Raw genomic sequence first — 17,677 nt, 5'->3', positions numbered from 1 at the left:
CAATTCATCTGTGTCATAAAATGAAACAATGGCTGTGTATATTTTAACCAATCCCAAAAAGAGTGAGATGGTCCTTTTCACCAGGAAAATGAGTTTATCGGGCTTAAAACCTCCCGAAATCTTCAAAAGCAAACTAAACTCATTTGAAGAGGTGAAATACCTTGGTACTACTCCCGAAAATAACATGTAAGTCTCACCTACGTAGTAGAGCAAAGATAGCATATGTGGCTAATGAGCAATGTCGCAGGACAGTGGGACGCGCATGGGGTCTCTCACCCCGTGTGGTCACCTGGATCTACACTGCAATAATAAGACCTATGTTAACGTACGGAGCCATGAGAACAACACCAACCGCGGCAATGGAATTAATTACTGGTCTGACCCCTCTGAACCTGTAGTTCAAGGGAGCTGTGTTAATGTTACGATTGCGCACGACTAACCTCGAAGTAGGAATTGCCAGGATCACCCTGGGTGACCCTGGGAAGCTGGCGTCGAAGAAATATAGGGCGATGACCAGGAAAAAATCTACGCTTAACAGTAGGATTTCTGACTGGCTACTGGCAACTAAGGAAACACCTTCATGATATGGAGCTAGTGGACACACCTCTATACAGGATGTGTGAACAGGAAAATGAAACTGTCAGCATTGTCCCATGCGAGTGTCCCGAATTATCGTCAATAAGAGGGTGTGTGTTCGGTGAGTCTTGGCCTACACCTGCCGATATAAAGGAGATGTCTCCTAGTAACCTGTACACCTTCCTGGAAAGGGCAGGATGGACGATGACCTAGGTGGACAACTCCTCGGAAGGATGTACAATGGATCACATGTGGCCTAAGGGATGTGGGCCTACACTCACACTCCCTACTCTACAGATACAGACACCATAGAGATTTTAATGGTTATACAAATTGTATTATATATTCTTTTCAACACAGTTATAATATGCTTCCTTTAATAAAAACTATGTTTGATTTCATCAATTCGAATATGGAAGTTTCTCAAGTTACTGGAGTTATTTTCAGAATTGAAATTGGAATATGTGTTATTCACATGGTTATTAATAACAAAATAGTAGCCATTTGAAAATGTATCACATGTAAACATTATTCATTACTAGTGCCAACTCTCAATTGTGATGAGTATACCCCTATTAACAGATTAGAGAAGTCTAAGTGTTAACAAATTACACCATTTTCAAAAAACATATCATCTGTTCATGATATTCACTATCATGAAACTAAACGGTAATATGTATGTTTGGGCAGTTCGGGCAAAATATCTACAAAATAATGTAATATGAAAATAGTATGACAAACTAACTGGCGAAAGCCTTAAAAAATTCAACTGAGGAAAGCGATTATTACTTTTCAGGTTTTTGTTACTACTCACTCTTTTTTCTGGAATTCTTCAAAGTTTGGACCATAAATATCATCAAGATGGGATTTCCTTCGGCGTTGATTTTTCAAACTTCTGTGAGAAAATGGCTCTTGGTGTGATTCGGTATGCCTATAAAAAAAAATTCAATTAATGTCTTCTTGATGAGAGTTTGCAATGAGTCAATTTCACAAAATGAAGACGGAATACAATCATACATTCAATATTCAGTTATGATTGAAGAAGGTGATTCACCGTTGGAATTACTAGGGCCACTGTCAAATTGAAATATACCAGGATTGAGTAGTGTTGTAAAATATTTCCTGAAATATTGGAAATATATGAAAATATTGAAAACATTAAAAAAACTTTAAAAAATATAAGAAAATGGAATGTTTATTCATAAAAAAACAAAACAATAAACAGAATGCTTATACCTGAACACAAACAAAATAAAATAATGTCAAACTTTCTCAAAAAAACAAAACGAAAAAACAAAACGAAACAGAATGCTTCATACTTAAACACAAACAAAGAAAAATAATACTAAACTTGTTGAAAAAAAATCTTATTTTTGATGAAGAAGTTGAGCCAGAGGCATATCTCCATCGCTATTATCACACTCAACATCTTCATCGTGCACGTCTATTGCCTCAAAATCTTCAATAGATTCCGAAATGAAAATTGACCTAACGCCTTTTTCCTTTTTCTTCAGCAAATTTTGATTATGGGATACATACTAGTTTGGCAGCTCTGTCATTAGTAAGTCTGTTTATTTCGAATAAATGTGACTGTAAACGCTAAAACTGCGTTTCGTTGCTGCCGAAGATGCGTGTCGCTATTTGTGATAGTAAAGATGGAGAACAAAGTCCTTTCCACCAGGAGACTGGGTTATCAAAGGTACTTTTCCATATAAAATTATCTCCAAATAATTTGCCAGTCTCACAACGGTAATTTGCTATGTCATCTATTCTGTCTTGCTCGTTTATACTGAGCTTAGTTTTTGTTATATTAGTTATGCACTCTATGGCTAGAAGAATTTGTGTTTCATCAAGTTCAGAACCTTGTGATTTTGGACTAAGTAATTCTGCAGCATAATGTATAGGCTCAATAACAAACTTTTCTCTTTTGTCAAGAAACTCTAGCAATTTAAATTTCTCTTTATCATTGAGTGGAGAAAATTAAAGGTTGTTCTGAATTACCTTTTCAATATCGCTAAATGCTTTTACAACAAAGTGAATAGTGCCATATTCTTCTTCTACAACTATCAGTCATTTGCCAATAGGTTCAAAGATGTTAATCAGGCTGGAAATTTGACTCCAAAATACTTCATCATCTAATATCCACTGTTCAACATTTTTATTAAAAATTTGTGTTGCTTCTTGGCTAACTGCAACTACTTGTAAACTGAGCTTAGTATTGTATACACTTTTTAAACTTTCAAAAATTGAAGACCAACGAGTTTTTACGGGCAATTGTACGGCACCTGCATTTGGCTCTACATTTTTATTTTCTTCTTGTTTAATCCGCAAAAGTTCATACAAAACTTGTTTATTCTTAATCTCTTTTGCAATATCTGTAACTTTATAAATCAGAGTCGATATAGTAATAATTTTAAGCAAATCATTACATAACAAATTATCACAAATATTATCACAATCATATGTGATAATACCATATTTTTCCCTTAGTTTAATTCCAGCAAGTTGCATATTTTTTGAATTATCTGATATGTATCCTAAAAATTTGTTTGATCCGTATTTTTCAATCATCTTACGCATTTCTTCAGCTATATACTGTGCACTTTGTCTTTGCAACTTAGTTTCAATAGAAGCCTTCAGTAGAGGTGATGGTGTAGTTACTATACAATTTATTATTCCTTGGTTTCGTATGTTGCTCTCTCTAGCATCACTCTGAAGACCTAGAATTTCGCTTTCATTGATTGTAGTTTCAATCTTCTCCTTGACTCGATTGAACTCTGCATCCAAATTTGTATTCGACAGTTTATATCTACTTGGTGGTACAAAGCTTGGATGAATCATCTTGAAGAATTTAATCCATTCGGGGTTCTCAAAGATGGACAATGGACAGTAACTAGCATATATTGCACGAGCTAGCTGCTTTTCGATTTTTTTCATGCAAAAAAAAGCATAGGTTTAGGGTTAAGTGCAATTTCTAATCCAAATTTATATTTTGTATCGAAAATCCACGCTATACTTACTTGATCTTTTTTGGCAATTCGGCCAACTCAAAAACTCTGATAGAAGTCGCGGGTTTCATTGAACAAGTCGCAGGCTTAATGGGTTTTTTCGAAACATTGCAAGTAGAAGGATGCGATATTTCAGAATCAATGCAAAACTGGAATTGCCTATAGAACTAGTACTACAAGTAGCTGTGAAACTTGAGGTTGACTGTTGCGGTGATATTTCTGGCACTAACCGTTCAGATTCAGGAGCATTAATAGTGGAGTTATCACCCAAAATGGTTTAATTTACTAACACACATTCGTTCTCATCGTCGCTTGATGACGCATTTTTGTCGTCGCCAGATTGCATAAATTTGCTTTTAATTTGCTTACGAGTATTTTTAGAAACTTTACTCAAATAAGTTTTGATCCTGGACGCATTTTTGAGAAAGGTTTTACTGCAATACATGTACTGGTAAATATTGTTAACTTTAGAAATGCAATACTTCCGAACAATGTCTATTGTTTTCCCTATTTTTAAGCTCACTTACGGTTCACACCATAATACAAATAAAAAATAAACGTATAAATCTTACTAACATAATTTACCTTTACGTACATTTATACACTACACTGTATAAAATAATATCTTCTAATATCGTACTGGAAACTGAAACACTTGCTACTTGCTACATAAACTAATCACCAAACGAAAACGAAGTGAGAAGTATAATATATAATACAATATTTATGTCGCCCAGAATTCCCGACGATCGCGGGACTTCCCAGGCGGCAGCGGCGCCAGCCATACAAATTCGACTGTTGCGTGTTGTGATGAAGAGTCAAGATGTCAAGAAAGATCGGCGCTCAATATATTTTCAAAACTAATGAATCTTTCATATTTATAAATACTTCTATTGTGAGTTTATGGCTTAATAAACATCAAATTTGAATTATTCATGACATAAATTCAATATTTTATCAAATATTTTCAATGTTTCCAATATTTCCAAGGTACGTTCATAAATTTCCAATATTTCCATTTACAACACTAGGATTAAAAGAATAATTATCACGGAAATCAACTCATGTAATCTTCAGGGAAGTTGAAATTTTCAACTGATTAAAACATATAGTTGTATAGGGCTTCCAACAGGGACGTACCGCGCGCTTTTGCCAATTTTACGGTCGCCATAATCGTCTTACCGAGAGGACTATTCGCAATGTTATGGATAAATTTTTGTCCACTGGTTCGGTAAACGATCAATCAACACCCGTACGACGACGAAACGCAAGATCTGCCGAAAACATCGTCGCTGCGTCGACTTCGCGTCGCTCACAAGAACTCGACCTTTCACAGGCCTGCGTCCGTTTAGAATTCAAGTGACCCAAGAACTAAAGATGAACGACTAAAAACAACGACGGATGTTTGCTGAATGGGCTCTGGAGCAGTTGGCGACTGAACAAACAGACGATATCAATCGACATGAGATCCAAGAGCGTCCAATGTATCCCGATAAAGTCACTGTTTGGTGTGGATTTTGGGCTGGCGGCATCATCGGTCTATAAATAAGAATGCGGATAAGGATAAGGATTAGGATGAGGATGAGGATGAGGATGAGAATGGGAATGGGAATGGGAATGGGAATGGAAATAGGAATAGGAATAAGAATAGGAATAGGAATAGGAATAGGAATAGGAATAGGAATAGGAATAGGAATAGGAATAGGAATAGGAATAGGAATAGGAATAGGAATAGGAATAGGAATAGGAATAGGAATAGGAATAGGAAAAGGAATAGGAATAGGAATAGGAATAGGAATAGGAAAAGGAATAGGAATAGGAATAGAAATAGGAATAGGAATAGGAAAGAGAATGAGAATGAGAATGAGAATAATAATGAGAATAAAACTAAGAATAAGAAAACTTTATTGAATACATTGTGAATAACTTACACGAGTAGTAGGTTAGTAAATACACATATAAATGTAAAATTAATGAAAAATATATATAAAAAGAAGGTGAATGTATAGCAATGGACTAGTGAATTGTGGAGTTCATGTATTCCTCTACTGAATAGAAGCAATGTTCAGTCAATGTTTTTTTAAGATACATGCTGAGCTTTGTTAGGCCTTGATTAAGTTTATTGTACAAATTCAAGTTGGGAGAGAAGAAGACATTTTCAGTCTGAACCTGTTTGGCTTCACCTGACTATTATTTCGGGTGGGATAGTTGTGGAAGTCTGAGTTCAACTTCAGATTTCCCCTATTGCTGTGCAATTTAATAAGGGTTTGATATTTGAGAACGACGTTGGCCAGGTCATCACTGCCAACAGCAAGCACTATAGATCGATGATTACTATCTGAATTTCTCAAGTTGCAGGTGTAGGTATGTGAATAAACCACAAACCAGAATGGTCCTCAAAGCCAACATAATTTGACATTGGTCAAATTCAGCATGATTTATGCGCCAGAGTCATGAAAAATTAGACGCTTCGGATTCGCTCCACCCAGAGAAGCCGTGGTAGACATTTTAACGATGTTATGATATCTCACACACACACTTTGCTTCATTTGAATTTGAAGATGGGAAGCGTTGAATGAAATACCAAATACAAATGAAAGCATAAATTCTGTTGGAAAAATAGTAACTGTGGCGTTATAGTGGAAAGGCATTATCATTTGAAACAAAACGTGGGACTCGATACAGTATAATCGTAGCCTCTCTATGGGCTGGATCCATTATCGCAAGGCACTTAATATAACATCTCTTGGGCTCATCTTTCATTTGCCTAGATACCTTGCGGTACCCGACAAGGTATTGAGATGCCTTGAACAACTCATTCCATTCTGGCAGACTCGCTTCGACCATTTGTTTTATATGGTTTCAAACTTTGTGCCTCTGGAGAAAAGGACCTCCATCAGTCTTTGAGGGTGGTGGCAGAGTACACGCATGCTATCGGTATGAAGACCATGTGCAATGGTCTATCTCAAGGAAAAACGAAGCGGGGACTAAGAAGCGGATGTGCTACTCATAGATGGAAGCATCCCGCACTCTCTGGATGTCAAAGAGACGTATAATCACCTCAACGCCACTCTAAGAAGTAATGACATTGAAGCACTTACTGTCAACGTGTCTAAGTTCACTGAGAAACAATTATTTTCTATAATTTACGATCCAGTATTTTCCATTATCTTCCATCAGAAATCGTTTTCCATAAATTTTCGTTTCAACCTCGTATATGAGTATTTATAATGAATTATAATTTAAGACAGAGCACTCTAAGTCTCCTGTGGGAAAAATTATTTTCATGAATTATCGATCATTAAAAAGCGTTTTCTAAAAATTTGTGTTCTTAAACATATTTTTGTTTTATCAACTACGTATATATTGATTATTATTTTGCACTAGATGTCGAGAAAAAACAGCATGAGACACTTGTGAATATAGGACCACCAATCATAATATCATCAACTATTTCAATTTTTACGGACTTCTGTAGAACTCTTAGAGACTTGGTAACACTGCGCAATAATGTAGTTCTATCCCACCATTGGTTGTCTCTACATCAGAACTTGTGGATGAAAATTCATGGATAACTTCACACTAATGATCAGTGCTACATATGCCTTACCTTTGACATGAGAACTACGTTATATTCATTGGCTACAATGAGAAAAGGGTAATGGAAATATATTTAATACTACGGGTGCTCATGCATATTGATGCATGGGTGCATATTGATGAATATTATTTGGAATGTGTGCAAAATATTGCAATATGGTGCGAAATAATATCGGGCACTTCATAGGTAGAAGTTTTGAATTCAATAATCATGTTTGTATCCTCAGTAAAAGGTTCACTTTATCTATGAAAGTTGAAGATTCAATTGCTTTATGAGCAGAGCTATTTGGTTTATTTAGCAGTATAAGTGTAGTGTCTTCTGCAGATTTTCATTGTGGACCTTGAGCTGAAGAGAATCGAACTTTCAGTGTTGCTATATGTGGTATGGTTTTTATTTCAGTTGAAATCCTCAATACGAACAGGTATATTTTTTGTTAAACTTAGTAATGGACCCTGAAAAGATATGCCACACTGGCAGCGACCTTCTTCCGAATACATTTCGTTACTTCAGCTGATTTTGCAGCAAGTTTTTTTCGGTAATCTTTTGGGAGGGGCGATGTTCATCTCTAAAGCACTGTGCTACATCTTCAGTATAGTTTTAGTTCAGAAAGCTTCAGTATTATCAATCTGCATTACATTATACAGGATGAATTTTCAGGAACTGCATCGATCGATTGTAAAAAAACTATAATAGCGGCACTTCCGGTTATACCAGAATTTGCTGTCAACTTCGTTATTTCAAATGAAACACCCTATATATTATAACATTTCTGAATTCTACATCAGAATCTAAATACATTTTGCGCATAAAATCCAATATCTAAGTCAAACCGTTTTTGATATATTTATGTTTTTATGTCAAAAATGATGTTTGCCGACCCTAACAATAATCATCAGTTTTTCCTAAAAGAAAACCTTCATCATTATGTTTTAGTCGGGTTCCTTATAGAGTAGAACCAAATTCATAAGACTTCATATGAATTTTCGATAATTATTAATGCAGGATGGTCAAAAAAGAGAAATATAAATGAAATTTAATAAACCGTCTAAAGTGACTTTTTTCAAAAGGAAACCCCCCATTTTTATGATTTATTCGCATAAAGCATCAAAAATAAGGGTAACTTTGTATATGGATACTTATTCCGAATGTTAGTAGTTTTTGAAATATTTGCAATTTAATATTTTTCTATCGACATAATACTTACTATACGGTTTCTAAATCATGTCAGTTGGGCATGACGATGCACGTTAGAAACTAATCAATTGATATGATGATGTTACTGCTTGTCATTTGCAAATTCTCAATAATAAAGCAAGCCTGGACGATTAAATTACACAAACGAAGATTATTTAAATTTATTCATTATTTAAGGAGAAGGTGATAAAATTATTTCAAGGACATGTAATATATTTGCGACACGATTTCCCCCATCGACTTTAATATATTGTCAAATTTTCAGATTTTTCCTAATTATAGTTTTCTCACTCAATCGATGCAGTTCCTGGAGATTCACCCTGTTTTTTTACAGATCTGGGATTCCGAGCAATCTGCAGCAGTAATGCCATACTTGAAATATATGGGCGTCATCTGTGTACATGCTTGACGGGACGGATACAACAGGTGGTAGCATTGCCGGAACTTTCAACCGATACCATGTGTGAAGGATATATTTTTAACAGAATATTTTTGTGCTTGGCATCGTCTGAGAACACACTGGCGATTTAGGTTGAAATTTGTAAGAATCATTCATCAGGATAAATTTCAACTTTTGAGGTATATAAAGATAATAATAAGAATTATAATAGTTTTTATTGTTTCCCAGCTGTAGTTACATACAAATATTTACATAAATTACAGAGCTAGTAGCTGATATATCAAAAGGTGAAGTTCACCTCACTTAGCACAAGTGCTACTGAGAAAGAAAACTCGACGAATGTGAAGTACATTGAATATATAGAGGTTTGATAAATTGATGGATGTAGCCGTTACTACGTGGTAGGAGATCATGATGAAAAGAGAAATGGAAATTTCTATGTTTTTTACCACTTTTATTTGTAACTAACGTTACTGCAGTTTCGTCCTATATGGACATTTTCAAACTTAAACAATAAACTAATGTTCATTACATTCGCTAATATATACCATTCAGGTACTTGATTGAGTACCTGAATTTACAGTTCACAATGCGCATGTGCCAATTTAAAAACCGGAGAGTAAATTAAATCGATTTGGTCATTTAACAGGTTGCACCCTCAATGTTTATGCTTGTGAATTTCCAAGGATTCTAAATAATTGAATTTGCAACCCTTCCTTGCATAGTGCAGAATTTCCGTATCGTTTAGATTCGGAAACTTGTGGTTGCATGCCAAGGAATGGTTTGAAAACGTCGAATAATTTTTTCCCAGTCTGGAAGACCTTTCATGTTCAGCATACCGTTTTTGGAAATTTCGTTCACATTGTCCCACATAAACACTATTACACTCCGGACACTTAAGCTTATAGACTCCAGATTTTTCCAACTTGTCGACCTTATCTTTGGCATTGAAAAGAAAATGAGATAACCTGGCATGTGGTCTGAATGCTACTTCCACATTGTTTTTTCTGAAGAAACCTGCGATAATTTCTGTTCTTTTTCCAAAATATGTTAGTGTTACCCATTTCTTGATTTCTGGTTGTTTGACCTGAGGATATATTAATCTGCAAGTGAATTTCCGGCTTTGTTTCCTGACTAATTTCTGGATAGTATCTGCGTTGAAACCATTATTATGACCAATCTGTGTAATTGTATCAATTTCCCTAGCTAGATTGTCTGCAGACAAAGGCAGTGAGAATGCTCTGTGCAGCATTGAATTATAGGCTGCTAATTTATGACTGTCTGGATGGAAAGAATCGCTTGGGATGGTGATGTCTGTATAGCTAGGTTTTCTGAAAACATTGAACTCGAATTTATTCTGATTGTGTGTAATGGCCAGGTCTAAGAAATTTATTTGTTTCTCTATCTCTGTTTCGAGTGTGAACTGAATGTTGCTATTGAGATTGTTCATGAATGTCAAATTGGTTCAGCTGTCGTGTAGTACCTCTGAAACAGGCAAGAATATCGTCTACATATCTATACCAAAAATGAATATGTTTTTTACCCAGGTCGGAATTTACTATAGTGTCCAAGATGTTCATAAATATGTCTGCTAAAAGTGGACTAAGGGGTGAGCCCATTGGTAAACCTGAATCCTGTTTATAGAATTTGTTGTTGAACTGTAGGTAACTCTGATTCAGGCACACATCGAAAGCTGTTGAAACTTCAAAGGAAGTGATATGGTCTACTTTGGCTTGATCTAATATGTCTAAAATGAGGAGCTTATACTCGTTGTACGGTATGTTGGAGAACATACTCTTTACATCGAATGAAACTGAAATTGAATTATGTGGAGTGGTTTGGTTCCTTATGTTTTCTACTGAAGTCAGTGAATTTTTAATGGTGTGAGGTGGGACGAAATTGGTAATATTTTTGAACAACTTGTTGAGACGTATTCCTAGTTCTCTTACCGGACTATTTATATACGAAACTACCGGTCTTATGGGGTTATCCTCTTTATGTGTTTTTATTAGGCCATACAGTTTAGGGCAAGAGGGGTTCATGTTGGTGATTCTCCGTTTCTCTGATTCCGTGAAAATGATTTTAGTATCTAAGAGGAAATTTTTCAGTTCATTCTGACTATTTTTCATCGGGTCTTTCTTGATGACAGTAAGGTTTTCATATCGAATGACTGACTCAATTTTCTGAACCTATGCTTCTCGTTCAAAGATAACTATGGCATTCGATTTATCAGCTTTCGTAAAAACAAGATCATTATTTCTTATTTTTTGTTGTATAGTTTTCATTATGCCGGTTTCTCTACTGTTTGATAAAGAGAATGGATGATTCTGAATAACTTCATTTATCTTGTATCTGTTATAAAAGTATCCAAACTATTTTTATTAATTATTGCTGGTGTATATTTCGGACATATTTCGGCCTCTTGGACATTGTTGAAATTTCCTCTTTGTTAAATTCTACTTTGGTCAAGTTGATGATTCTTTCGCTGAACTGGTTCGACTGATTCGCTGTGTATGATATGTTGTTGATTCTGTGTTAGTGCCCCAGCACTCATAATTGAATTTAAAAAAAATCAAGAACTGACCTGGGCTCTTGCCTCCGCAAATCAAAGCAAGTCATTCTAACTAGGCACAAATACTACTTTCTTGCTCTGAATCAAGATGAAGTTTGTGTAATTGATGACTTGTCTATTTTTGTGGAAATTCATGATCAATTTATTCAAATGAATGAAAACACTTCTGTATAATTTCCACTAGTTATTTTATTTTTACGACCTGTTTCGGGTTTTATCACATAGTCAAGTATAAAAACTAACTAATTTTCACAGTTAGTTTTTATACTTCATAATGGGATAAAACCCAAAATAAAAAAATAAAATAACTAACGGTCGTAAAAATAAAATAACTAGTGGACAAAAGTGTTTTCATTCATTTCATTGAAGTCAAGGAGGAAGTAAGTATAGAATGGAGGTAATGCAAGCATTTCTCGCGATCAGCAATCAGTTGGTTACAACACAAGGTGACTTCTGGTATAACTTAAACTATCTGGCATACCTTCTGATCGTCTCTAAATGAGGCTAACATCAATCGTATAATCATTACTGTAACAACTACTCTTTACTTAGATTCTGGTGGATTGAGAATTTATCGGCAGACCTGTATCCTCTCACAATGCAATCATGGAGGTAATTTTGAACAGCATGTCACCACATATTATAGTAGAAAGGGTTTTAAAAACGATTACATAAATAATGTCTCGAATGACTCATCAGACATGAAATAGTCGATATTGCTCCTATGTTATTGTTGCATAACACAATTTGAGAAATGTGTTTCATTGATCTATCATTTATCGTTCACCTCATATGGTGAACTAGCCAGAGATTGTTTATGTATAGGCCGTATGATATATTTATATTTATTAGTATGATGTACCAATACATGATTAAAATTATACCAAAACATGAATAGGAATACATAGGAATGGAATCATGAGAGAATAAAGGTTTGGAAAACACCACCATGTTTCCGACCCCTATTTCCATGAGACATGTCCTGAGTCACAGGAACCAAGAGTCCACTTCTACGGAGAAAAATTTGGTGCATGCAGGTTAGTCAACATTCATAACCATTAAAGATCTCGGAAATATCATTTACCATTTCTTAAAAGGTTATATATAATAATGTAAATGTCGTGTAAGTAATTAGTTATTGTTGAAACAAATCAAATGAAGTAGAAACACGTATTTCTCAAATGATTTACTCAAAGAAACCAATAGTTACGAAATTTCTCTTCACCGTTGCTCCTACAGTAATATACGAAATGTTACTCTCTCTAACTTTCTATCTTCACTAACTCATACTTCCCTCTCAACTTCCGTTCGCCTCGCCCGATCACACTTTTCGTAACGCGCTCGTCACGCATTCACCAGCTTACTCCCCAAGTCAAGCGCGCGTAAAGAAGTTTTACTGCAATACGGAAAAATAAAATGCGATTTTGAATGTTGAGAAGATCAGACTATTAAAATTTGTCAAAGGACGCTAGTTTTATGTCACTCGCCATTTTTTAATTCAATGTGCATCAACATCTACAGGTTGAAAAACACTGAACCATACGATATGTGACCTTTAGTGTGTTATCAAAGTTGAATCATTAACTCATGAAGTACATCTGAATCTCAACTGTTGTATGGTAAGCTGATAATCTAACGGCTCTCAAATTCCAAATCGACAGTTAAATTTCGGTACATATGTCCGTCCAGTTATGGGATATGGTCAGCTGTTATGGACGCCTCGGTCCTTCACACTTTCTTAAAGAATCGCTACTGATTCTAGCTAGACTATCTGATTAAAGGCTTGTTTTTGATACGCCTTCCCATTTCAGATTTTCTAAATACTTCCACGTAATTTTCCATACATCTGGTTTTAAGATCAGTGTTTTGAACGAGTACAGTTATCAAAAAGTGAATATCAAGTATTCAAAGATCAATTGATATTTTGTTTATGTTTGTTGAGTGTTACTGTGATTTATTACTCAATTTGTAAATTAATACTGTTAATTAGGAAATAATCTAAAGACTATTAGAATCTGTGTTGTATTTTTCCACTTGTTTTCACAACATAACTGATATGAGAAGGTGAGTTAGAAGAGCACGTGAGATTTTTCTCTTTGTCGAAAACATTATTTTAGAAATATATTTTTCCAATGTTAAAAAGAACACCCTGTTAAAAATAATAAAACAACCCTTCCAGTGTCAACTGAACCTCTACATTTCTACTGACATATATTTTCAAGTAGGATACACATTTATCATTCCATTTAAAACTAGCCTCCCTAAATAACTTTTGGTACAGTGATTTTCAGGAAGAATTAAAAAACACGTCAACAATAGTATACAGGGGGACACATTTTGACATATTCACATTTGATGTTACTTCCCCTATCGCACCCCCAGAGCATGTCACCATTTTTTTTTAAATGCATCACCCTGTATTGTTTCGCATTATTAGATGCTTCATGATGAGCAGATTTCAACAAAGTATAAAACATATGGTCTGAAGCTTATGGTTCGGAAGCTACAAATTATTTGACTTCAAAACGAGCCACTCTGAATAACTTTTGAAACAATTATTTACAGGAAAAATAAAAAACACACCTCAACAATAGTATACAGGAGGTCACATTTTGAAATATTCGTTCTAGAGACAAATATCTGTTTCTGTTTAAAATCTGTTTAAAATCTGTTTTTCCGTTAACCAGCTGTCGCATATGAAAGCAATAAATCAGAAAAAAAAATTTTTATCAATTTTTGAATCAAAATCTAATGACTGAACAATGAGAAGAAAAAAAGTTTTTATAGTAAACGTTCAAAAACGTTTCTGCCAACTTCCATACAATGGTACAAACGAACCCATTGCCGCCCACACATCAATCAAACCTTCTTATAATTTGGATTCGATCTCATATACTTTAGAATTCAAATGATTCAATAGAAAGAAATCTGCAGGTGTGAGATCCGGAGACCTTGGTGACCATTCTGTAGTACATATTCTGTCAATCCAGCGACCAGGAAAATGATCATCGAAAAATTGTCGCACTGGAGCTGCATACTGGGAAGGTGCACAATCCTGCTGGAAAACTCTTTCGTTTTCGAATAAATTTATATCCTCAATTGTCCTATTGATGCACGATATTATTCGATTCTCCAACATATCCAAATATTTATCACTAGTCAAATTATCATCGATAAAAAAAGTCCTATGATGTGGTCACCTAAAATTCCTACCCGAACATTCATTTTTTGAGGTCGTTGGGTATGAACGACTCCAATATCGACAATTTTGCCGATTCACCTCTCCCTTCAAACTAAACGTACATTCATCCAAAAAACAAATTTTATAGAAGACATTCTGATGCAAGTTGATCCGTTCAGTGAGACTTTCACAAAACTTGATACGTCTATCGAAATCAGCTTCGTTCAATTCATGAACTAGTCTAATCTTATATGTATGACATTTGTACTTATGTAGGATCCTAAAAACATTTGTACGACTGATTCCTGATTCTCGAGATAACTTAGTAAGAGAATGCGAATTTTCCATTAGTCCAACGTGCCCTAAAACTGTAGTATAAATAGCTTCATCGTTGACAATTCCTGAACGGTTATGCTTTTTATTGTTAACAGATCCAGTTTCCATAAATTTGTTTAATAATTCCGAAACGTATTTGTGTAGGTCTGGCACTATTTCCAATCTGGTAGTACACTCACTATTTCACCTGGTAGGTAATCGTTATTGTAGAAAGAGACAAATACGAAATGAGGAGAATATCAAATTCAAACTCGGCTAGGCAAAATAAGACTTTTTTGATGTATACTTCACAAAAACACCTATGAAACCTAGGTGACAGATTGTAAGTTCATTCAGGGTGGCTCGTTTCCAACTCAAATAATTTTCAGCTTCCAAACTATGATCTTCAGACCATAATGTATCCTACTTTGTTGAAATATGTTCATCAGGGAACATCTGATGTTGCAAAACAATTGATTCATTTAAAATAAAAGTGGTGACATGCTCTAGGGGTACGATAGGGAAAGTTAAATCGAATGTGAATATGTCAAAATGTGTCCCCCTGTATACTATTTTTGAAGTGTTTTTTTATTTTTCCTGGAAATCATTGTTCCAAAAGTTATTCAGGGTGGCTTGTTTTCAACTCAAATAATTTGCAGCTCCCGAACCATAAGCTTCAGACCATATGTTTTATACTTTGTTGAAATCTGCTCATCATGGAACATCTGATAAGGCGAAACAATATAGGGTGATCCATTAAAAAAAAATTGATGACATGCTCTGGGGGTGCGATAGGGGAAGTAACATCAAATGTGAATATGTCAAAATGTGTCCTTCCTCCTGTATACTATGGTTGACGTGTTTATTTTATTTGTCCTGCAAATCATTGTACCAAAAGTTATTCAGGGTGGCTCGTTTTGAATGGAATCCACTGTATAACAAAACCAGGTTTGCCATCAAAATCAAAAATACCTACAACGAAAATGAATCTGGTGTAATATGAACTGATGTACTGTTTTCATAATAAAGTTCAGTTAGTTATCGATACTCGTTCCGCAGTTGAATAAATCATTGAAAAAAATAGTAAGCCGAAGCAGATACATACTAAATGAACACATTTACTATTAACGAAGCAGTGGATAGTAAACAAGCAAGTCTTGATGAAAATCGTGCTAGCTACAGATTCTGCCAGATTTTCTTCATAACCTTTATTGTCTAAAAAAACTAAAAAACACGCTTTTGAAGAACATCGAACTAAAGAGTTAAAAAAAATTTTTTAAATAAGCTTTAAACAATAACAAACGAAAAATACTAGTATTATTGTGAAAAAAGCGACGTGCGCTTGATATATAAAAATATGGCACAAAGCGCCCACGCTTTTTCACAATAATACTAGTATTTTTCGTTAGTTATTGTTTTAAGCGTATTAAAAAAAATATTTGTAACTTTTTAGTTCGATGTTCTTCGAAAGCGTGTTTTTTAGTTTTTTTAAACTATATTTATTTTTCACTTTTTAGTCCGATTTATTGTCAAAATACTTTTTTTTAAGTTCTAGTCACTAGTATTATAAATCTTCAACAGACGGCGCATGAAGAGGCGTAAAATTCCTCTCAAACAACATAACAGAGTTTGAGCATTGGTTTGAGGTCTTAAATTCTATAGTAATAATGAGATGCAGTAAGTCTCCAACAGAGGGCGGACAATTGTAAAATTTGTTTCGAAGTAAAGAGAAAATTTGCAGTAATAATTTCAAAAAACAATTCAGTCTTGATGTTTTGATTTGAAATTTCATTCAAAATATTAATGGGCTAAAAATATTTTTTCAGTGAATAATTTTATTTCTTGAATCATTTGATATGTATGTCAAGCACCTTAATTCTAATTTTTCGATTTTTTGAAATATTTAAGTAACTGAATTTTTTAGGTGTACAATTTACGATAGTTTTCATTGTTGAAATCCATATTCTGGTTTGCTTTCAAATAATCGAATTAGATTTTAAAATGTATCTTCCGTTTCGTTCAAAACTTTTTTCTATACTGAATCACGGGTAATTGAAAATATTTAAATATTTCATCTGTAGTACAAAATTTTGCTAACACGCTAATTTTTAAAATATGTTTTTTATTTTGATTTTCTTTTGAACAACCAATCAAGGAGGTTACGTATAGCGCCATCTGCCCGCGAATGGCTCAAGCGAAGTTGATTCTTACTGCTATTTTCTATCCATTCACTTTTATATTTTTATGCTTTATAGTTTTTATATTCTCATACTTACATTTATGTGTTGCATGAGAATATTCATTATTATTATTATTATTATTTATTTCAATATGTAGCATGAATATTATGACTTTCTGACTACTTTTTCATCCCAAAATGCTGAAATCACCAAATGTTCAAATATTACTTTCATTTTGTATAACTTATATTCTTTAAATAATAACACTTTGACAATAATATTTTATCTTCGACAATATCTTTCAAGTTGTATATCTTATATTTCTTAGAATAGTAACACTTTGTCAATGAGATTTCATCTTCAACAATAAAATACATTTTGATTTGATTTGATTGCAATAATTGATAGTTACGTACAACGCCATCTGTTCGCAAATAGATCAAGCAATAATTGATAGTTACGTACAGCGTCATCTGCCTGCGAATAGATCATGAAATATCAATTAGGTTACGAACAGCGCCATCTGCCCGCGAATAGATCAAGCAATAATGCCGATAATACTGTCAATACAGATCCCGATCTTGAGAGTTACACACAAACAATCATACATACATACATACATACAGGTGAAGCTAATATAAAGCGTGTAA

General features: G+C 34.3%; 1 protein-coding gene across 9 annotated transcripts in view; it reads right to left on the bottom strand.

Annotated features, from left to right (window-relative positions):
* LOC111504042 (uncharacterized) overlaps positions 1 to 17,677 on the bottom strand; it is a 163,470-nt gene that overhangs the window by 33,044 nt on the left and 112,749 nt on the right. For all 9 annotated transcript variants that reach the window (XR_012466769.1, XM_074180048.1, XM_074180043.1 and 6 more), the window contains one exon: positions 1,391 to 1,507. Coding sequence is in view for 8 of the 9 variants with exons in the window: in XM_074180048.1 (XP_074036149.1) it covers positions 1,391 to 1,507 (117 nt within the window). In the remaining variant the exon portion in view is untranslated. The remainder of the gene's footprint in view (positions 1 to 1,390; positions 1,508 to 17,677) is intronic.

The sequence above is a fragment of the Leptinotarsa decemlineata genome, unplaced genomic scaffold, assembly GCF_025532065.1.
Source record: "Leptinotarsa decemlineata unplaced genomic scaffold, Ldec_3_MD MMD2_tig00026282_RagTag_RagTag, whole genome shotgun sequence".
NCBI classification, from domain to species: domain Eukaryota; kingdom Metazoa; phylum Arthropoda; class Insecta; order Coleoptera; family Chrysomelidae; genus Leptinotarsa; species Leptinotarsa decemlineata.
Note: the sequence above shows the minus strand (reverse complement) of the source record. Positions and strands in the feature narration are given on the sequence as shown.